At 42.9% G+C, this 24791-nt stretch overlaps 1 protein-coding gene across 3 annotated transcripts in view; it reads right to left on the bottom strand.

The window, feature by feature from the left end:
- The window catches only part of LOC136580508 (cytochrome P450 2C8-like), a 56641-nt gene that overhangs the window by 1717 nt on the left and 30133 nt on the right, over window positions 1-24791 (bottom strand). For all 3 annotated transcript variants that reach the window (XM_066581116.1, XM_066581113.1, XM_066581114.1), the window contains 5 exons: window positions 19475-19635; window positions 16227-16403; window positions 15869-16010; window positions 10663-10850; window positions 104-245 (listed from right to left, as the gene is read on the bottom strand). In XM_066581116.1, the coding sequence (XP_066437213.1) occupies window positions 104-245; window positions 10663-10850; window positions 15869-16010; window positions 16227-16403; window positions 19475-19635 (810 nt within the window). The remainder of the gene's footprint in view (window positions 1-103; window positions 246-10662; window positions 10851-15868; window positions 16011-16226; window positions 16404-19474; window positions 19636-24791) is intronic.

Genomic DNA, 24791 nt, shown 5'->3' with positions numbered 1-24791 from the left:
AAATTCTTGCAGGGGTCTATTTGTCACACACATTGTCACATGGCAACCAGCTAGTCCCTTTTGCACAGCTCCTTACAATTATGATCAAGTAATAATCTCTCACCTGTAGAAAATGCCATAAAAGCATCACTTTTTTTAAAGCCACCTTTCTCATTAAGAAAATGTCCAGGATCGAACTCATCTGGGTTCTTAAATTGTTTGGGATCTTTCAGGACAGATGTCAAGATTGGTAACATCATGATTCCCTGTAAGTAAATATATAAAAAATAGATCTAGGAAACCATTAGTGTTAAAAGTTTCATCTCGTTAGTTGTTGATGGGAAGAATTTAATCAAGACATTGAGAAGATCTTCAGCTTAAGATATCTATTGAATGTAGTGTTTCTGAGTTATCTTACTCAGCTATGAACCTTCCAAACCAGTTACTTTGTAAATAAGAGTAGTATATGATCTCTAAGAGAAAGTGTTAAATGTCTGTATTGATTTGTAAGCTTAAAATACAGGCACAGTGAAGAACTTAGGGTCCTTTTAGATGAGCTGATTATCGTTTGACATCATCGCTAGCTCATTCACAGATACGTCGATCGCTCGTTCAAACGAGAATTGTTCAGGATTAGAGATGAGCGAGCACCAAAATGCTCGGGTGCTCGTTGCTCGAGTCGAGCTTTCCGCGATGCTCGAGGGTGCGTTTCGAGTAACGAACCCCATTGAAGTCAATGGGCGACTCGCGCATTTTTGTATCTCGCCAATGCTCGCTAAGGTTTTCATTTGTGCAAATCTGGAAAACCTAAGAAAGTGATGGAAACGACAGAGAAACGGAGAGGGCAGGCGGGGGGCAACATGCAGGGCTGCATCTCAGGTTCCCAGGTTTCACTATTAACCCTTTCCAATCCAATGTCGGGCCTGCCCCGACATCATCATTTTCCTCCACAGCTCCAATGTCGGGGCAGGCCCGACACTGCAGTGCAGGAGTGCATCTGCACCCGATCGGCAGACACATCGGGTGCAGGTACACTTGTGCACTGGTCCCCATCGAGGACCCCCTAGGAGAAGGCAGAAAGGGTTTTTAATCCTTTCTGCCTTCTCTTTTACACATTACATAGCGCTCAATTAACGCTATGTAATGCATAGAGATTCCGGCCGGCGATCATGTGACCGCCGGTGTCACCTGACCCCCGGCAGTCACATGAACTCCGAGCCGGGAGCCTGCACTGTGGGACCTGCTTACCTGTCCGGCGTCTTATGCGTTCTCCTTCTGTCTCCCGGCCCGGTGATCATGTGACCACCGTGTGCCACCTGACCCCAGCGGTCACATGATCGCCGAGCCGGGAGGCAGAAGGAGAATGCGGAAGACGCCTGACAGGTAAGCAGGTCCCTCCACGGTGCAGTGAGCACCTGCACCCTCCTGAACTCTGTCAGTTCAGGAGGGTGCAGGGAAAATGTATTTTTTCTCACCCATTTTCCCCAGCTCCAATTTATTTGGAGCTGGGGAGAATTGGTGAGAAAAAATAAATGGATTGGAAAGGGTTAAGCCACAATAGCGGCAAGAGTGCCCCCCCCCCCCTAACAATTTTTACTTCGGACAAACCCTCATTAGCAAGGCACACCTTAGCTAAGCACCACACTACCTCCAACCAAGCACAATCACTGCCTGCGGGACACAGCGCTGCCTCTTCTCCTGGGTTACATGCTGCCCAACCCCCCTGCACGACCCTGCGTCCTCAGCGCACACAAACGTGTCCCTACGCAACCTTCAGCTGCCCTCATGCCACACGCTGGCTGCATAGCCACACCACTGTTTCCCCCACACCACCCTCATGTCTATTTATAAGTGCGTCTGCCATGAGGAGGAACCGGAGGCACACACTGCAGAGGGTTGGCAGGGCCAGGGAGCGACCCTCTTTTAAAGGGGCGGGGCCATAGCCCACAATGCTGTAAAGAATCAATGAGAAATTGACGTTCGATCTTAAAGGGGTTGTCTCACGCCGAAACGGGGGTTTTTTTTATTCAATAGGCCCCCCGTTCAGCGCGAGACAAACCCAAGGGATGGGTTAAAAAAAAAAAAGTTTATTACTTACCCGAATCCCCGCGCTGCGGCGAATTCTTTCTTCCTTTACCAAGATGGCCGCCGGGATCTTCACCCACGATGCACCGCGGGTCTTCTCCCATGGTGCACCGTGGGCTCTGTGCGGTCCATTGCCGATTCCAGCCTCCTGATTGGCTGGAATCGGCACACGTGATGGGGCGGAGCTACGAGGACCAGCTCTCCGGCACGAGCGGCCCCATTCACCAGGGAGAAGACCGGACTGCGCAAGCGCGTCTAAAAACGCCAGTAGACAGCGAATTTAGACGGATCCATGGCGATGGGGACGCTAGCAACGGAGCAGGTAAGTGAATAACTTCTGTATGGCTCATAATTAATGCACGATGTATATTACAAAGTGCATTAATATGGCCATACAGAAGTGCTGAACCCCACTTGATTTCACAAGACAACCCCTTTAATTCCAATCCAGTGCCACCTCCGTCAGGAGCTGCAAACGTGGGCATGAGTTACATAGCTGTGGGGAATTTATGTGCCCACACAGTATTCATTCTGTCTAGGTGTTGCATAGCTCAATCGACACCGCAAGGGGAAATCCATCTGCACTCTGCCCCCTACCCAAGTCAGTCAGTGTCTTTGTGCCAGACAGGTCAAACACCGCAATGGGAACTAAGTGTGCACCAACAGCATAGGTGGGTCCTAGGCAACCCAAGACATGAACAATAAAGAAATCAGAGTGGCCAAACATGGCAGACTTGCACCACGCCGACGACATAGGCCTCGCCCCACAGCTTCAGCAATCGTAGGCATGAAGTGGACTTCGATGCTAGTTCATCTGCAAAGGGCTCATTAAATCAGTTACGTTTTCTTTCCCCGCTCCAATGACTGGATTAGCCAGGAAAAAGTTGCACAGACCCAACCTGGCGCAGTTGCAGTTCCCCTGGGACATAGGCCTCGGCCAACAGCTTCAGCAATCGTAGGAAGGAAGCAGACTTTCACTGCACCCAGGACATAGGCCTCTGCACAAACCCTCAGCAACCGCGGGCCTAGAGCGGACTCCAATGCTACCGTAGCTGTGAACGTCTCATTAGCGCTGTATTGCTACTCTTGTTTGTCCCAATGCAGTGCCCCGGATAGCTGAGGTAACGTGAGATAAAATACAGGTTGGCTTCGGCCCACACTTCATGCCCTAGTCAGTCTGGGTTTTACTTTTAGGACCAGATACGTAGAACACCGCGATGGGAAAACTTAGTGCACCCATACTATGCACAGACCACTGAAATATTCCTGTAGCAAAGGTATAAGCTGACTCCACTAACAGTTATGTTGCAGAAGCCTAGGGAGACCCCAGTAACATTTCTGTAGTTACAGTATAGACAGACCCCAGTAACATTTCAGTTGCAGCAGTATAGGCAGAGCCCAGTAACATTTCAGTAGCAGCAGTATAGGCAGAGTGCAGTAACATTTCAGTAGTAACAGTATAGACAGACCCCAGTAACATTTCAGTTGCAGCAGTATAGGCAGAGCCCAGTAACATTTCAGTAGTAACAGTACAGACAGACCCCAGTAACATTTCAGCAGCAGCAGTATAGGCATAGCCCAGTATTAGTAACATTTCAATAGTAACAGTATAGACAGACCCCAGTAATATTTCAGTAGCAGCAGTATTGGCATAGCCCAGTATTAGTAACATTTCAGTATTAACAGTATAGACAGACCCCAGTAACATTTCAGTTGCAGCAGTATAGACAGACCCCAGTAACATTTCAGTTGCAGCAGTATAGGCAGAGCCCAGTAACATTTCAGTAGCAGCAGTATAGGCATAGCCCAGTATTAGTAACATTTCAGTAGTAACAGTATAGACAGACCCCAGTGACATTTCCGTAGCAGCAGTATAGGCAGAGCCCAGTATTAGTAACATTTCAGTAGTAACAATATAGACAGACCCCAGTAACATTTCAGTTGCAGCAGTATATGCAGAGCCAAGTAACATTTCAGTTGCAGCAGTATAGGCAGAGCCCAGTAACATTTCAGTAGCAGCAGTATAGGCATAGCCCAGTATTAGTAACATTTCAGTAGTAACAGTATAGACAGACCCCAGTAACATTTCAGTTGCAGCAGTAAAGGCAGAGCCCAGTAACATTTCAGTAGTAACAGTATAGACAGGCCCCAGTAACATTTCAGTTGCAGCAGTATAGGCAGAGCACAGTAACATTTCAGTAGCTACAGGATAGGCATAGCCCAGTGTTAGTCACATTTCAGTACTAACAGTATAGACAGACCCCAGTAACATTTCAGTTTCAGCACTATAGGCAGACCCCAGTAACATTTCCGTAGCAGCAGTATAGGCAGAGCCCAGTATTAGTAATATTTCAGTAGTAACAGTATAGACAGACCCCAGTAACATTTCTGTTGCAGAAGTATAGGCAGACAGGCCCGAGTTACATTTCTGTAGCAAGAGTGTAGGCCAACCCCTGACACATTGGTGTACCATGAGTGTAGACGAAGGCCAGAAAAATTACTTGGATTACAGTGTAGGCAAAGGCCCAAAAAATTAGTGTACCAACAGTACAAATGTACCCCAGAAAAATTGCTCAACCGAGAGGGCAGGTGAAACCCATTAATATTTTAGCTTACTGTGGCTTAATTTGTAACAGAGCCTGGAGGCAGCCCTGTTAAAAACATTGGTTCATGTTTAAGTTTCAATGCTTTAGTTAGAAACGTAGAAATATTGTTTGAAAAAAGTTATATGAGCTCTTTGGGCCGCAGAAAAATTGGCAGTTCAGCGTGATTACATGATGTTTCAGGAGGAGGAGGACTAATATCATACACAAAAAAGTAAGGTTCTCACCCGCAGCACAGAGGTCGCCCCAGTTATGGGTCAGGCTAGAGAGATGCAGCGCCAAAATAGGAGACCAAACCAGAAGGGCTCCAAAATCGTAATACAGTAATACAGTAAATGGCAGCATATGCGGATGTAAATAGTGCAAAAAAGTTCTTTATCGCCCCATCAAATGAAAAGCGACGTTTCGGCCGTGATGGCCTTTCTTAAGCTCATTACTAATATCATACACAGATTGACAAAGGTAAATGTCCCTTTTTTTACGGTGATAGAGAACAATGCTTGTATCTGCGGTTGCAGCGAAAAGAATCTTTAGGTAACTCTGCTGTCCGCTGGTGGAGAAGAGAATTCTGGGGAAATCCAGGCTTTGTTCATCTTTATGAGTGTAAGCATGTCGGCACTGGCAGTTGACAGGCGGGTACGCTTATCTATGATGATTCCCCCAGCTGCACTAAACACCCTCTCTGACAAGACGCTACCGGCAGGGCAAGCAAGCACCTCCAGGGCATACAGCGCGAGTTCGTGCCTTGTGTCCAGCTTTGACATCCAGTAGTTGTACGAAGCAGAGGCGTCACTGAGGACGGTGGTACGATCAGCTACGTACTCCCTCACCATCTTTTTACAGTGCTCCCTCCGACTTAGCCGTGACTGGGGAGTGGTGACACTGTCTTGCTGGGAACCATAAAGCTGGCAAAGGCCTTGGAGAGTGTTACCATGCCTGCACTGAACATGCTGCCTGATCTTAGCGCCTCCCCTGCTACTTGTCCCTCGGAACTGCGACTTCTGCCACTAGCGCTGTCAGATGGGATGTTTACCATCAGTTTGTCCACCAGGGCCCTGTGGTATTGCATCACTCTCGAACCCCTTTCCTCTTCGGGAATGAGAGTCGAAAGGTTCTCCTTATACCGTGGGTCGAGAAGGGTGAACACCCAGTAATCCGTAGTGGCCAGAATGCGTGTAACGCGAGGGTCACGAGAAAGGCATCCCAACATGAAGTCAGCCATGTGTGCCAGGGTACCGTACGCAACACATCGCTGTCCTCACTAGGAAAATCACTTTCAGGATCCTCCTCCTCCTCCACAGGCCATACATGCTGAACAGATGAGAGGCAAGCAGCATGGGTACCCTCTGCAGTGGGCCCAGCTGTCTCTTCCCCATCCTCCTCCTCAGGCTCCTCCCCCCTCCTCCTCCTTCTTCTCCTCCAAAACGCGCTGAGATACAGACATGAGGGTGCTTTGACTATCCAGCGACATACTCTCTTCCCCCGTCTCCTGTTCCGACCGCAAAGCGTCAGCCTTTATGCTTTGCAGGGAACTTCTCAACAGGCATAGCAGAGGAATGGTGATGCTAATGATTGCAGCATCGCCGCTTACCATCTGGGTAGACTCCTCAAAGTTTCCAAGGACCTGGCAGATATCTGCCATCCATGTCCACTCCTCGGTAAAGAATTGAGGAGGCTGACTCCCACTACGCCGCCCACGTTGGGAGCTGGTATTCCACTATAGCTCGACGCTGCTCATACAGCCTGGCCAACATGTGCAGCGTAGAGTTCCACCGTGTGGGCACGTCGCACAGCAGTCGGTGCACTGGCAGATTAAACCGATGTTGCAGGGTCCGCAAAGTGGCAGCGTCCGTGTTGGACTTGCGGAAATGTGCGCTGACCCGGCGCACCTTGCCAAGGAAGTCTGACAAGTGTGGGTAGTTTTTTAGAAACCGCTGAACCACCAAATTAAAGATGTGGGCCAGGCATGGCTCGTGCGTGAGGCTGCCGAGCTGCAGAGCTGCCACCAGGTTACGGCCATTGTCACACACGACCATGCCCGGTTGGAGGCTCAGCGGCGAAAGCCAGTGGTCGGTCTGCTCTGTCAGACCATGCAACAGTTTGTGGGCCGTGTGCGTCTTCTCTCCTAAGCTGATTAGTTTCAGCATGGCCTGCTGACGCTTGCCCACTGCTCTGCTGCCTCACCGCGCGTCACCGACTGCTGGCGACGTGCTGCTGACACATTTTAATTGCGAGGTTGCGTAGGAGGAGGAGGAGGAGGAGGGGGAAGGTTTAGTGGAGGTGGCATACACCGCCGCAGATACTAGCACCGAGCTGGGGCCCGCTATTTTGGGGGTGGGAAGGACGTGAGAGGTCCCAGGCTCTGACTCGGTCCCAGCCTCCACTAAATTCACCCAATGTGCTGTCAGAGAGATATAGTGGCCCTGCCCGCCTGTGCTTGTCCACGTGTCTGTTGTTAAGTGGACCTTCCCAGTAACCGCATTGGTGAGGGCGCGTACAATGTTGCGGAAGACGTAGTCGTGCAGGGCTGGGACGGCACACCGGGAAAAATAGTGGCGACTGGGGACCGAGTAGCGCGGGGCCACCGCCGCCATCATGTTTTTGAAAGCCTCCGTTTCCACAAGCCTGTACGGCAGCATCTCCAGGCTGATCAATTTGGCAATGTGCATGTTTAAAGCTTGAGCGTGCGGGTGCGTGACGGCATATTTGCGCTTTCGCTCCAATGCTTGTGCTAGCGACAGCTGGACGCTGCGCTGAGAGACATTGCTAAATGGGGCCGAGGACAGCGGAGTTGAGGGTGTGGGTGCAGGCCGGGAGACACTCGTGCCTGTGTCCTGAAAGTGGGGTTGGATCTGAGTGGCAGGTAGGGGCACAGAAGGAAGAGACAGTGGTGCAACCAGGAGGCGGTGAACGGCCTTCGTCCCACCTTGTGGGGTGCTTGGCCATCATATGCCTGCGCATGCTGGTGGTGGTGAGGCTGGTAGTGGTGGCTCCCCGGCTGATCTTGGCACGACAAAGGTTGCACACCACTGTTCGTCGGTCGTCCGCGTTCTCAGGGAAAAGCTGCCACATCTTTGAGCAACTTGGCCTCTGCACGTTGGCTTGGCGCGAGGGGGTGCTCTGGGAAACAGTTGGGGGATTATTCGCTCTCGCCCTGCCTCTACCCCTGGCCACCCCACTGCCTCTTCCAACCTGTCCTGCTGCTGCACTTGCCTCCCCCTCTGAAGACCTGTCCACAGTTGGCTTATCAAACCAGGTGGGGTCAGTCACCTTATCGTCCAGCAGCTCTTCCTCCAAATACTCTGTGCACTCCTCCCTTGGACTTACTGCCTTACTACTGCCTCACTGATAGACAACTGTGTCTTTTCATCATCATTGACCTCCTCACCCACTGAAAGCTCTTGAGACAGTTGCCAGAAGTCCCCAGCCTCATCACCCGGACCCCGGGAACTTTCCAAAGGTTGGACATCGGTCACGACAAACTCCCCAGGTGGGAGAGGAACCATTTTTTCCCAATCAGGGCAGGGGCCCGAGAACAGTTTCTGGAAGTCTGCCTGCTCATCAGAATGTGTCATTTTCATGGAGAGAGGAGGCTGGGAGGAAGGAGGAGCAGCAGCGAGAGGATTCAGAGTTGCAGCAGTGGACGGCGTAGAAGACTGGGTGGTCGATACATTGCTGGATGCACTTTCTGCCATCCATGACAGGACCTGCTCACACTGCTCATTTTGCAATAAAGGTCTTTGACGTGGACCCAAAAATTGTGATATGAAGCTGGGGACCCCAGAAACTTTCCTCTCTCCTAATCCCGCAGCAGCCAGCTGCGATTCACCTGGACCATGAACTCGGCCTATGCCCACACCCTCACTTGGAACTCCGCGTCCTTGCCCGAGTCCACAGCCACGTCCTCTAGCCCTACCCCTCAGCATGGTGGATTACGAATAGAGCAAACACTGAGCGGTGTAAAAATTTTTGTAAATTATTGGCACGCAGTTGGTGGCTGACAGCGGTTTTGTAACGCAAACTGCAGCCAGAAAAAAAAGCAAGCAGGCCTAGCTGTGCAATATGCAGTAGTGATGCACCTCAACTCCCAGCAGCCACGCAGTTAAATGCACACGGTCATAGGTAGCCGTAAGAAGGATTTTTTTTTTTTTTGAAATGCAATGCAGGCTATATAGCGTGTATCTGACTTTCCCTCTATCGGGGGCTGTTGCCTTATGCTGTACGTGCAGTTGACGGCAGACACAGAGCGGTGTAAAAAAAATTTTGAATTATTCGCGTGCAGTTGGAGGCAGACAGCGCTTATGTTACGCAAACTGCAGCCAGAAAAAAAATTATACAGAACCCTGCAAGCAGGCCTAGCTGTGCAGTAGTGAGGTACTACAACTCCCAGCAGCCACGGAGTTAAATGCACACGGTCACAGGTAGCCCTAAGAAGGACCGTTGGGGTTCTTGTAGACAGGATTCCACACTACCACTGTCCCTGCCTCACCACCACTCTCCCTATACTATGTAGTACAGATTGCAGCCTGAAAACGCTATAGCCTGCACGCCCGATATAAAAAAAAGGGCAAAACTGCTACCTGCAGCCACAACAGTAATGCAATAGGTCAGATGTGGCCCTAAGAAGGACCTTTGGGGTTCTTGTAGACAGGATTCCACACTACCACTGTCCCTGCCTCACCACCACTCTCCCTATAATATGTAGTACAGACTGCAGCCTGAGAACGCTATAGCCTGCACGCCCGAAATTTAAAAAAAAAGGGCAAAACTGCTACCAGCAGCCACAATAGTAATGCACTATGTCAGATGTGGCCCTAAGAAGGACCGTTGGGGTTCTTGTAGATGCTAACACTATCCCTGAATGAGCAACAGCACCTTCCCAAATCTCTGCCAGCGTGTGTCTGAGGCAAGCCGCGGGCGGGCCCACTTTATATACTCGGCGGTCACTTGATCTCACCAGCCACTCACTGCAGGGGGGTGGGATAGGGCTGGCACGTCACAGGAGGAAGTTGTAATGTCTTCCCTGCTTGTCTATTGGCCAGAAAATGGTGCAAAACTTTCAGGGAAGGAAATGGAATTGTCTCAAGTACCGCGTGGTGCTCGTCTCGAGTAACGAGCATCTCGAGTACTCTAATACTCGAACGAGCATCAAGCTCAGACGAGTACGCTCTCTCATCTCTATTCAGGATCATTAAATCTTTCAAATTTGCCGTATAAGCGAATGACATGGACTGAACGAGTGCTGTATGAAATCGAAAGATAAGTGATTGAGCTAGCAATGATTTTTATGCCAACATTAAATGAACAACGAAAAAAAGTTAAAGGGGTTGTCCCGCGGCAGCAAGTGGGTCTATACACTTCTGTATGGCCATATTAATGCACTTTGTAATGTACATTGTGCATTAATTATGAGCCATACAGAAGTTATCAAAAGTTATTCACTTACCTGTTCCGTTGCTGGCGTCCTCGTCTCCATGGTTGCCGTCTAATTTTCGCCGTCTAATGGCCAAATTAGACGCGCTTGCGCAGTCCGGGTCTTCTGCTTTTCTCAATGGGGCTCCATGTAGCTCCGTGTAGCTCCGTGTAGCTCCGCCCCGTCACGTGCCGATTCCAGCCAATCAGGAGGCTGGAATCGGCAATGGACCGCACAGAAGCCCTGCGGTCCACCGAGGGAGAAGATGCCGGCGGCCATCTTCAGCAGGTAAGTAAGAAGTCACCGGAGCGCGGGGATTCAGGTAAGCGCTGTCCGGTGATCTTTTTTAACCCCTGCATCGGGGTTGTCTCGCGCCGAACGGGGGGGGGGGTTGAAAAAAAAAAAAACCGTTTCGGCGCGGGACAACCCCTTTAACAATTTGTTATTTGGTCATTGGCTCGCATTTAGACTCAATGGTTATTGTTCACTTTCACTTATTTGAATGATTTTTTCGAACGATTATAGTTGTGTCTAAAACCACCCTAGGAGAATCAAAAAGTTGAGTTGACTATCATACTGTACCTTTGGAATGTGATATCCTCTGAAGGTTGTGTCCTTGCTGACTTTACGGGGCATTTCTACAGGGACAATATCAGCAAATCTCTGGATCTCATGGATTACAGCTTCTGTATACGGCATTTTACTTTTGTCTTCCATTGATGGACAACGATCTCTGCCTATTACATTGTCAATCTCTTTGTGGATCTTCTCTGAAATTAACAAGAACAGAACAAAATACATACTTTTCAGTCTTGTATTATATTACAGTATAATTGAATCCAAAGTGCAAAAACAAACAAATTAATGATTAAAGATTATTTGAAAATGTTAACTACTTAGGCTTCATAAACATAGCATACAAGCATACAACATAGATCCATAATGCAACAACCACCATATACCTCCCTGTTCTTTTAATTGCATACAGAGGCACACAGAGGTCTTTTTTACTCATAATTCAAAAAAAGAAGGTGTTAAAGATTCAAAGAATATTATGAAGAAGCGCCTCGATGTATTTTTCAACTGTGTTATATAAATATAACAAAAATGAGTGTTAACTCACCTGGTGCCAGGCGAGGATACCTTTACAAGGGTACCTCGCTGACACCGTAATCCAAGTTCACTTATAGTTAAGCCTTTACTCCATCCGAACTTGCACGGAGAGCCGCAGGACCGTTACAATAAGCTACACCGGATAACCGGGGTTTAATACAAAATGCACAAAGTAGGAAAATCAACTATCCGCGCTCCAAGGATAAAGGGATCCAATTTAAGGAAAATATCGTCCTTCTTTATTTAATAGTAAACAATGAGCAACGCGTTTCGGTATATAATACCTTTTTTAAGCTCTTGACACTTTCATTAAACATACAAACATAAATAGGAACTTACATAGCCACGAGATTGTCTGCAGCACGCCGCAGGACAACTCCGTAATTAGAGGGGGCGGGGTAGAGCCTCCTGACTAACCCTTACGTCACATAGGTACGGCACTTGGAGCGCACGTTGCGTTCCAAGTTATTCAACAAAACGTTATTTATATTGCTAATGAACAGCAATCTCCGTTCAATGTTATGTGCGCACTCGCTATAAGCTAAGTAATAATTGCTATGGTTTCAATAAACCTTCTTACACCTAGACAATATTCATAAACAGAACTTAATGAATAAATTTTACATATAAAAACAAATACTCTTATGCCAATTATCAATCAATATGTTATAAAAATAATTTCACTCTATACTATAAATTCATATATATATATATATATATAAACCAGTAATTATGTTCATAATTAATCTACATATGCATATTTAACTATATTTATAAGACACCTCTCTATATAAAATCAATAAATATAAAACTATCAATTAATGTATATAAAAATTTATGCATATAAAAATTAATTTATTAACCCCATGAACAAGATAATACCCATAATATCCTCTAATAATTTACTATAATGAATTGTTTTTACTATATTTTATTTTATATTTTTTCAAGTATTTCGTTTAGACCATGTGGACATAAAGTGTTAAATCTGTGGATCCAGTACATTTCACGTCGTCATAGTTCATTAACTGAATCTATTTTTACACACTCTACTGGAGTTACGGTCATTTTTAAATAGTCGGCACTATGAAAATCATTGAAGTGCCTCGACACACTATGGGTGCGCAAGTTATTTTTAATATTGAGTCGGTGATTATTGATTCTTGCTTTTAATTTGTTTTTAGTGCGACCAATATATTTAAACTTACAGGGGCATTCAATTAAATAAATAACCTTGGTCGTGTTGCAGGACAAAAACTGACTAATTAAAAAATTTTTATTACTAATATTCTCATCATACACAATTTCTGTTCTTTTATTAGCTATCACATGACAGCATTTACATTTTGCATGTTGGCATTTATATACTCCCGGTAATTTAGCGCACATTTGTTTAGACTGAGTAGATTTTTTATCAGGATTTGATGGAGAAATAATGTTTTGGATTGTCCTATTTCTTTTAAAGATCAATAAAGGGTTCTTGTCTAGATGTTTCGAGAGAAATGGGTCCTGCTAATATTGACCAGTGTTTTTTAATAATATTTCTAATTGTGGTACTATTATTACTAAATTTTGTTATAAATGATGGATTTATCAGGTTTTTCTTATTAGACTTATTTTTGATTAATGGCTTTTTATTAATCGCATTTGGTTCTTCGGCAATTTTCTTCTATGCATTTTCTAGGATTTTTAAAGGATAATGTTTTTCTCTAAATCTATCTTTTATAAGTGCAGCTTGTCTTTCGTAGTCACTGTTTAATGTACAATTTCTCCGAACTCTCTTCAATTGGCCGTATGGTATATTTTTCAGCCAATGTTTAGCGTGACAGCTACTGTAATCCAAATAGAAGTTTTTGTCCACCTTTTTAAAGTGTGTTCTCGTAATAACTCTTTTATCCATAGGGGCTAGTTCTAAATCTAGAAAGATTATCTGTTCCTGACTATAGGTACTAGAAAATTTTAAATTATTAGTGTTATTATTCAAAATATCTATAAATTCTACTAAACTATTTAAAGGGCCCTTCCAAATTATTAAAAACATCATCAATATAGCGTTTATAGAAAGCTAAATATTTATGTGATAAAAACGATTTTTCAAAATGGCCCATATACAGGTTGGCAAAAGCCGGGGCGAATTTACATCCCATGGCCGTCCCATGGGTCTGTAAATAAAAAGTCATTATATATTATGTACTCTCGATGTTGAAGCCCTATATACGATTATTCCCCACGATCTCGGTATTTTAGCTGTACAATCATATTTAAATGAAGATTATCTTATGCCCCCCAACCAAAAAATTTTTATTTCTAAAGCAATAGAATTTATTTTTTTTTTTAATTATTTTTTATACAAAAAAACTTTTTATTTACAGATCCATGGGACGTGGCAATTCCCTTTGACAAAGAGCTAGAATGGCAACTATGGCACCCCAATAAGAAATATTGCTTGAGAAGTTTTGGAATCTTTTTTCTAAAATATGTTCCCTGGAAGAAGAAAATGGTGGCATTCAGCATTTAGGCTTTCTGGATAGTAAAATAATGTGGTGTGTTTTGTTAAGCAACTTTAAGCTATTGGCTTAGAAGGCAGTAATTATAGCTTTGACGATGATCAAATTAGGATGCTGAATAAGAACAGAAGTGAGCATGAGGGTACTGGGGTTAGTAGTTAATGTGAGGATAGAAGAGGAATAAAAGTGAGAGGGAAAGAGGTGAGGAGAAGGCTATATAGTGAAAATAACAAAATTATTTGTTTTTATGTGGGTTTCAAATTTGTAGCTTAGGTTAGCTTGGCAGCTTTTGTAGCAGGGAAAATTCATGCACATGCACCCTCTTACTTTAGAGAGTTGTGTAGATAGAGAACTATATGTTGGGTTGTTTCTAAGGTAGTCTGCCCACTTCTGGACAGCTGTTGGTATGGTGATGTTGTTCTGTCATTTATATGTTTGTGTTTCTTCTAATAGACTGTGGCTGGTCATATGAGGCATGCTGACCCCAAAACCTCTGTATAATATAAAAAGGAGTGTCCAGAAGTCAACACTCTCTTTCAGTGCCAGAAGATTTGTATGGCTTTGTCACAGTGCGGTATCCTGACCATGACTGCTGAGTATTTTGTTGTTGCAAAGAAGTATATTTTTCTCCTTGCTACCAATAGGATGTCTACTATGTCCACATATAAATATAATCAATAGATTATATCTCTTGGCAGTTCATTTTGCTAAAGGCCCATTTACACAAGCCAATGATCGCTCAAAGATCGCTCAAAGGACAGTTTGAGTGACAGCTTTGAACGATCATTTTGCATAAACTTTTAAGTAGCTTCTCAGCTACTTAAGAGCAATTAAATGTGCAAATGACGCCTTTAGCTGAAAGCAGTTAATAGTCCAAGGGCTATTATCTGCGTTCAGATCCTTTGTTCTCCAGGGGAAAACAATGCTATCAGCACTCCCTGTGGAGAACTGCTGATAAGGCTGAAGGATGATTTTTAGTTTGGACTGAATTTAACGATCAGCTAGCATTGCCTGAAAAGTGCACAATGGGCGCACGTTTAGACACAACAATTATCTCTAAAACAATTGCCTTTTAGTGATTTTTTTAGCGATCATCGGCTGGTGTAAATGGGCCTTTAGCTCTGAGTTTCAGAGCTTTATACTGTATATCCCTTGTCTGGTAACTTTGGAAGCTCTTTCCTGGCTTATTACACAAAATCTATGAAGCTTCCTTGCGGAGAGCTTTGGTTGTTCAGATTTCAGGAAGTCTTTTAATCACTATGTATTACCATTGGTTCCTGTTCCAATCTTCCATAAGGATGAGGTCATGATTTATATAGTCTGTGCTTTGAGAAATTTGTGTGGCTAGTGCTCCCGACAAGATTACTTCTGCGCACAAGCTCTCAAGACCTTCTACTCATTTTCCTATTTGATAGGCTTCAGTCTTTACATCTGCTAATTTTGTCATCACTAGTCAAAGTGCTTGCATCAGAATTTTACTGGGAAACTTTTAGATATCTAAACTACAGCTGCTTCATTCAGATCACCATATGCTAAACTGTCTAGATTAGAATACTCATTGGAACCTGCAGTGATTTAAATGTTCATCACCATCCTGAGAAGCCTGGCAGCAGAGTGAGTACTCTTTTCAAGAACTTCTGTAAGTCCTCTTGAGTTTTATTGACCTTTGGTGTGCCCAGTTACTTTTATCTCTGCCTGTTTTGATCATTTTAGTTCTTGTATTGTGATCAGTAAGGTAGCCTCTCTGCAGTTGTGTAACTGAGCTCCAGGCTCAATCTCAATCTGACCATTATTGTCAGTGGTCATGCTTCACCTGCTGGTTGAATTGTCATGAACTTAAATTTCACAAGTGTAAAAATTGAGCTTTCTAGGGGTATTTAACTGTATTTTCTGTTTTTAACAAAAGAGCAAATGATGGCATTGGCGAACTTCATGGATATGGGTAGTCAGGAGTGTACTTGAAGTTCTTGGGCTTTATTTAAAAATATGTAACAGGCCCCCAACTACCATGTGCCATTTAAAAAAATGGTGTCTTCTTATGTGGCAGGACTTTAGGCTCCTTAAGGCACCAGGGTCAAGTGTGACTGCTACCTCTGCACCCACCATAACAATGGTCCTATGAGGAGAGCTTGATATGTTTTTTTTAAAAAATACATTAGAATGATTACCTTGTATTTCTGGATATTTCAAGAGTATAAGAAAACTGTATCTCAATGTCAAACTTGTAGTCTCTGTTCCAGCGAAGAATAAGTCAAATATTGTCGCCTCTAGGTTTTTCTCATTAAATTCTGTGTCCCGGTTATTTTTTTCCTGGAAAATTACAATTTATTATCAGTCTAATTATCAAAAGCTGTCAAAGACCTATACACACTTTGTAGATGAAATAGGAACCAAAACAAGTGCAACCAGTGGTATAATTGCTTTCACAACCTATTTTCAAAGAAAGTTGAACTTTGATTGCTTTGGGCCCTCTGAGCATGCATGACTTTCAAAGGTCTGAAAATCTAAATTTATCTACAAACCTACCTCTTCCATCTTTATAAGGAAGCAATCAATGAAGTCACGAGGGCAGTTCTCATCCAGGGTGTCTTTGTGAGTATTCACCAACTCCTTAAAAATGAGGTTCAACTTGTCATAAATTTTGAAGATCTTTTGGTGAGGACCAGGAATGTAGGACATTATGTTTGGGAATGTATTAAGGAGCTAATTAAAGAAAAAAGTGAAAGAAAATGTATTCTTTTGATTGCTGAGAGTCATATTAATATACATTATACAATCCAATATTTATATCACTTTAAAGCATATGTCTACCTTTGCAAAATGTTTCTTTCATTATCTCAAATACTTCAATTTTTTATCTATAGCTCCTGTATGGAACTACAGTTGCAATCAAAATTATTGGTACTTGTGGGTTATCTGTCACCACTCTTTTAACCCTTTCCCGCTCCAGGACGTATATTTATGTCCTGGAGCATCAGGGTATGTATGAAGAGAGGTCACGGGGCATCCTCTCTTCATACAGTGCGGGCGCCAGCTGTTCATTACAGCTGACACCCGCGGGCAATAGCTGCAATTGGCCGTGCGGCTGATCGCAGCTATTAACCCTTTAAATGCCACTGTTAATTCTGACAGCGGCATGTAAATCCCCCGAATAACGTTTGAGGGTCCCGTACACACCCCCCCCCCCCCCACACACACACACACACGGGGGGATCGGGGGTGCTGTGCAGGTGTCAAGACAGCTGGGGGCCTTCTAAAAAAGGCCCCAGAGCTGCCTTAGCAGGCTGCCTATCAAGCCATCCCCATGGGGTGGCTCTATAGACTGCCTGTCAAACTGCAGTATGACGTGATGCTATAGCATTACGTCATATTGCAGGAGCGATCAAAGCATCACATGTTGTAGTCCCCCAGGGAGGCTCAAGAAAAAAGAGAAAATAAGATCAATAAAAGTTATATTAATTGTAAAAATAAAGAAAAAAAAGTAATAAAAGTTTAAATCACTCCCCTTTTGCCATACCTATAATACAAAAAAGTCTACATCAGTAAAGAAAAATACATATTTGGTATCGCCGCATCCGTAAAAGTCTGCTTTATCAAAATAGTGCATTATTTTCCCCACCCATTGGATGTCGTCTGGAAAAAAAAACAAAAAAACACAGAAATGCACTTTTTCAATTACCCTGTCTCCCAGAAAAAAAACGCAATAAAAAGGGATCAAAAAGTCGTATGTATTCCAAATTAGTATAATGTAAACTATAGGACATCCCACAAAAAATAAGCCTTCACACAACTACATTGACGGAAAAATAAAAAAGTTATTGCGCGCAGAAGATGGCGGCAGAAAATAATGAAAGAAAATTAAATGTCTGAAAAAAAAAGAGTAATACAGTAAAAAAAAAAAACTATACAAGTTTGGTATCATTGTAATTGCACTGACCCCTAGAATAAAGCTATCATGTCATTTTTATTGGAGTTTGTGCATCATAGAAACAAGACGCACTGAAACATTATATGGTACAGTAAATGTCACTATTTAAAAATACAAATCGTCCCGCAAAAAACAAGCCCTCATACAGCGATGTTGATTGATAAATAAAGGAGTTACGATTTTTTTGAAGGGGGGAGGAAAAAGCGAAAATGGAAAAACAAAAGGGGGCCGCATCATTAAGGGGTTAATATATGCCATTCAAAGCTTTCTTGCAGGCTATTACTGCATTTATACCACCTGAATAATATTCCAAAAAATGGTGACATATAATCCACAAGTACCAAATTATTTAACACCCTCAGATTGCAAATTAAATGAATTTGTCAAATTTGCAAAACTTTCAGCTATATGCAAAAAAAAATTACACAAGAATATTTCAAAGAGCTGAGTACAACCAGTATAACTCGAAATTCAACACAAAATGCTACTTTGAATGACTACTTCAGTCTCAGAATTATTTAACCCCTTCATAAAAAGTGTATTTAGTACTTAGTAGAGCACCCTTTTATTGCTATGACTTGCTGCAAATGTGATGCATAGTACTAGGCAACCACTTCCCTCAATATGTGGTAGGTGTGTGAGTGGTTACTTATCAGTATTTTGTACCTGTGCAATGCTCCTTCATATTGCAGTTTGGCTGTCTGCATGCTGAGGGATGTGCTGTCTATACCTGCCCTTGTATTTTGTATCAGTAAGTATGGCCAAATTCTATGATTTGCTTAAGTTGATATATCTTCTTTCCTTGATTTGTTTGTGATGGTAGCGTAGGGACCAACAAGAGGATGTGGACCCTTGAAATGGGCTTGCATGCTTCTGTATTTTGGCCAAAACATTAACTGCGACCACATATTTATTGTTACTTTTGCAGCATACTGTGTGGCTTTAAATGCTCAGGGTGGCATTACCAGTGTGGTTCATTTTTGAGGTGTAAGGTAATCTATCAGTCTAAGTCGATTGTGGCATCATAAGGTTATAAGCCTGTATAGTGCACCACACATATCTGTTTGCTCTAGCACCCTTTGAATGCAACCACTTCTCTCAATATGTGGTAGATGTGTGAGTGGTTGTACATCAGTATTTTACACCTGTGCAATGCTGCACCATTCTGCAATTTGGCTACTTGCATGCTGAGGGATTTGGTGCTTATACCTGCGCTTGCATTTTGTATCAGTATATCAGTAAGCATATGGCCGCATTCTGTGATTTAAATGTGATGCACAGCTACATACCTGCTTCTGACAGCGTTCCTTACAGTCAGTCGCCTCCAGTTTACTACGGTAATATTCTTGGATTTGCATTTATGTTAGTTATGTTGAGCTATTTAAATTTGTTGTGCTTGTTTTGCAAGCAGATGAAAGTCTGCAATTTTTTCAAGTCAACATTATTTGCAACGGGGGTTGAATAATTTTTGTTGTAACTGTTTAGATCTTTATGTTTACAGACTGCAAACAAACCCTGTGTAGTTTGATCCCCTAGTGTGATTGCTACCTCTGCACCCCATAATGCCACAACACAGTCTGTATAGGAGCTGTAGACCTCTTTTATGCAAGTCAAAGTGTCCAAATATCAGCAATAGGTCCTTTCATACTTGTAAATTACTACAGTGTATTCCCCATACATGCAGATGGATTTGTGTGCATTGACATGTGACTATATTGGACACAATGCAGGTCTAACCTCAACCACAGGAGTAGAGGTTGCCAGAGGTAGTGAAACTGTATAATCTTTGTAAATTTGTGTTAGTGGCACTACACCCATATACTTTACACTTTTTTGTAATATTTACCTGCCCAAAACTGCTGTTGAACATCTGGAGAAGATTGTTCATATATGACAAGAGGGCCAAGAATTTCTGATCTTCATACTCAAATCTTTCACCAAACACAACGGAACAAATGACATTGGAGACAGTGAGTCGTAATATATGCATTGGGTCAATTGGAGTGTCTGTTAGTAAATACAAAGAAGTTGTCATTAGAAAATATACTGCAGATGCGTAGTCTGGTGTGCAACATGCTCACTAATGCTGGTCATACATATCAGATTAATATTAACTTATTAATTTAAGAGGATCAGTCCTTTATCTAATATGTATGGGGACAGCCTGGCTGTTTCTTAATTGTGAACATTTGAGGAAAAATGAATGAGGCATTTTGGATTTCAACATGCATCTTACTTTTGTAATGGAAATTATTTGATTGTAAGGTATTATAGTAATTAGATGAATTTAAAATGCGCAATGAGAGACGCCATTGAAATATACCAGGAGAAGTTACTTCACAAACTAGGGACATATGTCTAGATGAGATAAGAATATCAAGAAGCTTCCACATGTTAGCTGAAGGGGCCCTAGGAATAACAAGATACTAAGGGAGGGGTTGACGCCTCACACTAAAACTAGAGAATAATGTTCATAAACTAGAAATATGTGGATGTGTATATATATGAATATACATGTATGTATATGTATATATGTGCATATGTATGTGTATGTATATATGAAGGTGCACATGTATGTATGTGTGCCTATATGTATGTAAATGTGGGTATATAAGTAATATTTAATATTACGCCACAGAGTCATGAAAAGGACTACACAAAATGGCCGACCACATGCTTTGCTAAAGTACAGGGAATACATGTGTGTTGATAAGATAAGAACTTCGAGCTACTTGGGCCCCTCAGCACTCCATCAAGAGGTTATTCACTGCTGACTTGGAAGATTCTGGAAGGTATGCAAATGAAGGGTTAAGTTGACCTATGACAAATGTTGGATTGGAAACTAACCAATAAACTGCATAGTTAATTGTCCAATGATGTTGCGACACCCCAATGCAAGGGGACTATAAATAAAGATGCCCGACATCGATTTGTTGGGAATTCTTTGATGAATCCATAACTGTGTGGGCTCTGTCATTTAATTCCTCCGTCATATGACGTACTGAACTCTAGGTGTGGCAGCTCTACTGCACGGGTCACCTAGACTTCAGTCACAGGGTACACTCTGCTGTCCCTCATCAGGCTATCGCCGTAGCATGGGTCATATGACGTCATTCACGAGGTACACTCCGCTTTCCCTAGACGGCCATATATTTTTGCCGCGACATTTTTGGTGGAGAATGCGGGCATTACATGCATCAGCTAAAACTAAGTGTCTATATTGTAATGCTGACATTGTGTTCTTACAAAAACCGTCACTTCCCAGCAGTGGCCACCTACTGGTTGTGAAAGAGGCAGAAAACAAAATATATATAAACCATGTACAAATACTATAGAGATATGCAGTTATTAAATGTAAAGGGAAATTCTATCAACAGCTCAGATAACAACAAAACATATAATACTGCATTCTGAACACATTATGTGAGGGGGCAGCGGTTGGTGGTCTCCATATGCAGATGTCTCACCAGTACAGCAGGGTAACAAGTCAGTAATATTAACCTGTTATGCTGGACCGTAAGTTGTCTATACAGCGTCCCATACCTCCGCCCAATCTCTCTCAGCTGTGTTATAGTCTTTCTCCTTTCCTGGATGTCTAGTGTCTGAGCATAAAGTTGCTTGCGAAGATTGTCATTGTCAAAGTTAACTTGTATAAACTCTGTACACTGTCCCAGTCCAGTAATTGTCTGCGTATGCGAAGATGTTCCGTCATCTGTCACTACTGTGTCTGTATAGTCTAAGTTAAACTTTCTCTGGATATGTCCAGGCCCTGTAAAAACATTCTTATTTGATGCATAAACCAGTGTTTGCTTCCCTTCCAGATCCTGACTCCGTGTATACAACACTTGTTCTGGAGCCAGGATATTGGAAACATGTTCTGATGATAACAGCCACTTCAGTGAAGCCTGAAGGGAAAACAAACTGGGTTCACGCTGGTCACTGCCAGAGAGTGACCATGGCAGGAGAGTAATCATGTATCATTGTATCCTATGAAAAATAAATGTGATACTTATCCTCATAATAATAATGAGGGAAGGGGTAATGGTATGACACCCTACTGGGAGCAATAGGTATTGCAGTGGGAGTACTGAACTTTACTGATATGATCTCAGGCCAGAGCAAATGAGGCTCAGGCAGTAAATCTACAGGCCCAGTAGACGCCATCCATTTATTCTCCTCAGTGTTTAATGTTTGGATTGTGATAAAATGTGTTAAGAATTTTAAAATGCCAGCTTAGCTGCTCAGCCTAATTAGAGTGTTAAAGTATAGAATGTAGGTTGAGAGATGTATAAATATGCTCAGTCTAACTTAATGACCAATAATGAGCATTTTTGAAGAATTGTTATCTGATTGATGAAAAACACAAATTATGAATCACAGATTGAGACTGGGAAACAGACAAATATAAACTTTAAAAAGTCTAATATTTATATGTGTTCTAACATTGTGGAATTGTTGTCCCTCCAGTATCATCTCTAAGGAGAAATCTCCATGATCTCTATCATACTAGCTTACCTGATCTATGAAGCTATTGAACCACAGAGTAAAGCAGCAAGTACTGTTCGCTTACAAAGACTGCATTCTGCATGAGTTATGGACAGCTGAACAAAGATGGACTGTACTTTGAAATGTGTTTCCTAAACACCTCTTTACAATATTGTGTTCCGCTTCTGCTTGTCTCATGAAGACACACGCACGCTCCTTCTCCTACCCAGGGATAGCATAGCTGCCATAGGTTCCAGCGAGGGGATGCCCTACGGGGTGTTACCTTGTATGGGTAAAGGGTGTGGACTCCTGAAGAGAGCCCAAGACGTTTATGCCCTTCTCCCAGTGTTAGGTAAGGCAACCTGCTCCTGTAGGATAGTTTAGTTTGGGGTCAGGAAGGAGAATGAGATATTTGCGTGGTATAACATAGTAGGACAGCAGAGGTGATCTCAAAACAGTGGAAACAATGAAGAATACATATTTGTGTCATGATAATAAAATTGTATATGTGTCTTTGAGTTAACATATATTGAAATATTAAGAGTAGCAGTAATAGGGCTGATCGGGAAGATAATAAAGTGTTGTGTTTCTTAGAAATTTAAACTCTAGGAGTTAGAGTATAGTGTGTGAAGCTTTAGGAGTTGACATATCAAGTAGCATATTGGGTGAGTATATACATGATGTAAGAATAAATCATGTGCGTCGCTGTTCTCTTAAGGAGCAAGTAACCAAGGTCCAGGTAATGCTCTCTGGTATGTTAAAAAGTGATTAAAGCACTATAACTACCTATGAGACCAGGAACTGGTAATGAGACACCTGTTATCACAGGAGTCATCCTTGACAAAAGCATAAGATAATAGCAACATAGAATATAATGTGTGATGTGAATATATATATATTTTACTAACTGTGAAGAGGAGGACGTTAAGAAGCCACCGCAGGAAGATTGCATTGCCCAGTTTCAAATCATATAAGAGGAGGAGATGTAATGGAAATTATTTGATTGTAAGGTATTATAGTAATTAGATGAATTTAAAATGCGCAATGAGAGACGCCATTGAAATATACCAGGAGAAGTTACTTCACAAACTAGGGACATATGTCTAGATGAGATAAGAATATCAAGAAGCTTCCACATGTTAGCTGAAGGGGCCCTAGGAATAACAAGATACTAAGGGAGGGGTTGACGCCTCACACTAAAACTAGAGAATAATGTTCATAAACTAGAAATATGTGGATGTGTATATATATGAATATACATGTATGTATATGTATATATGTGCATATGTATGTGTATGTATATATGAAGGTGCACATGTATGTATGTGTGCCTATATGTATGTAAATGTGGGTATATAAGTAATATTTAATATTACGCCACAGAGTCATGAAAAGGACTACACAAAATGGCCGACCACATGCTTTGCTAAAGTACAGGGAATACATGTGTGTTGATAAGATAAGAACTTCGAGCTACTTGGGCCCCTCAGCACTCCATCAAGAGGTTATTCACTGCTGACTTGGAAGATTCTGGAAGGTATGCAAATGAAGGGTTAAGTTGACCTATGACAAATGTTGGATTGGAAACTAACCAATAAACTGCATAGTTAATTGTCCAATGATGTTGCGACACCCCAATGCAAGGGGACTATAAATAAAGATGCCCGACATCGATTTGTTGGGAATTCTTTGATGAATCCATAACTGTGTGGGCTCTGTCATTTAATTCCTCCGTCATATGACGTACTGAACTCTAGGTGTGGCAGCTCTACTGCACGGGTCACCTAGACTTCAGTCACAGGGTACACTCTGCTGTCCCTCATCAGGCTATCGCCGTAGCATGGGTCATATGACGTCATTCACGAGGTACACTCCGCTTTCCCTAGACGGCCATATATTTTTGCCGCGACATTTTTGGTGGAGAATGCGGGCATTACATGCATCAGCTAAAACTAAGTGTCTATATTGTAATGCTGACATTGTGTTCTTACAAAAACCGTCACTTCCCAGCAGTGGCCACCTACTGGTTGTGAAAGAGGCAGAAAACAAAATATATATAAACCATGTACAAATACTATAGAGATATGCAGTTATTAAATGTAAAGGGAAATTCTATCAACAGCTCAGATAACAACAAAACATATAATACTGCATTCTGAACACATTATGTGAGGGGGCAGCGGTTGGTGGTCTCCATATGCAGATGTCTCACCAGTACAGCAGGGTAACAAGTCAGTAATATTAACCTGTTATGCTGGACCGTAAGTTGTCTATACAGCGTCCCATACCTCCGCCCAATCTCTCTCAGCTGTGTTATAGTCTTTCTCCTTTCCTGGATGTCTAGTGTCTGAGCATAAAGTTGCTTGCGAAGATTGTCATTGTCAAAGTTAACTTGTATAAACTCTGTACACTGTCCCAGTCCAGTAATTGTCTGCGTATGCGAAGATGTTCCGTCATCTGTCACTACTGTGTCTGTATAGTCTAAGTTATCGACACTCTTATAAGTCAATCTATTGCAATCAGCGCATCTGACAGGGGTGCTTATTGTCTCCTGGATTATCTGCCTAGTGGGCGTTTGAACACATACTTCCCCTTCCCCCTCATTTCCCAGTGAGCCTTCCATGATCCAACTGGTTATTACTAAGCCTCAGGTGTATCCTGCAAAATCATGTACAAAT

This window comes from Eleutherodactylus coqui, chromosome 10 (genome assembly GCF_035609145.1).
Source record: "Eleutherodactylus coqui strain aEleCoq1 chromosome 10, aEleCoq1.hap1, whole genome shotgun sequence".
NCBI classification, from domain to species: domain Eukaryota; kingdom Metazoa; phylum Chordata; class Amphibia; order Anura; family Eleutherodactylidae; genus Eleutherodactylus; species Eleutherodactylus coqui.
This window is presented reverse-complemented; position numbering and strand designations above follow the sequence as displayed.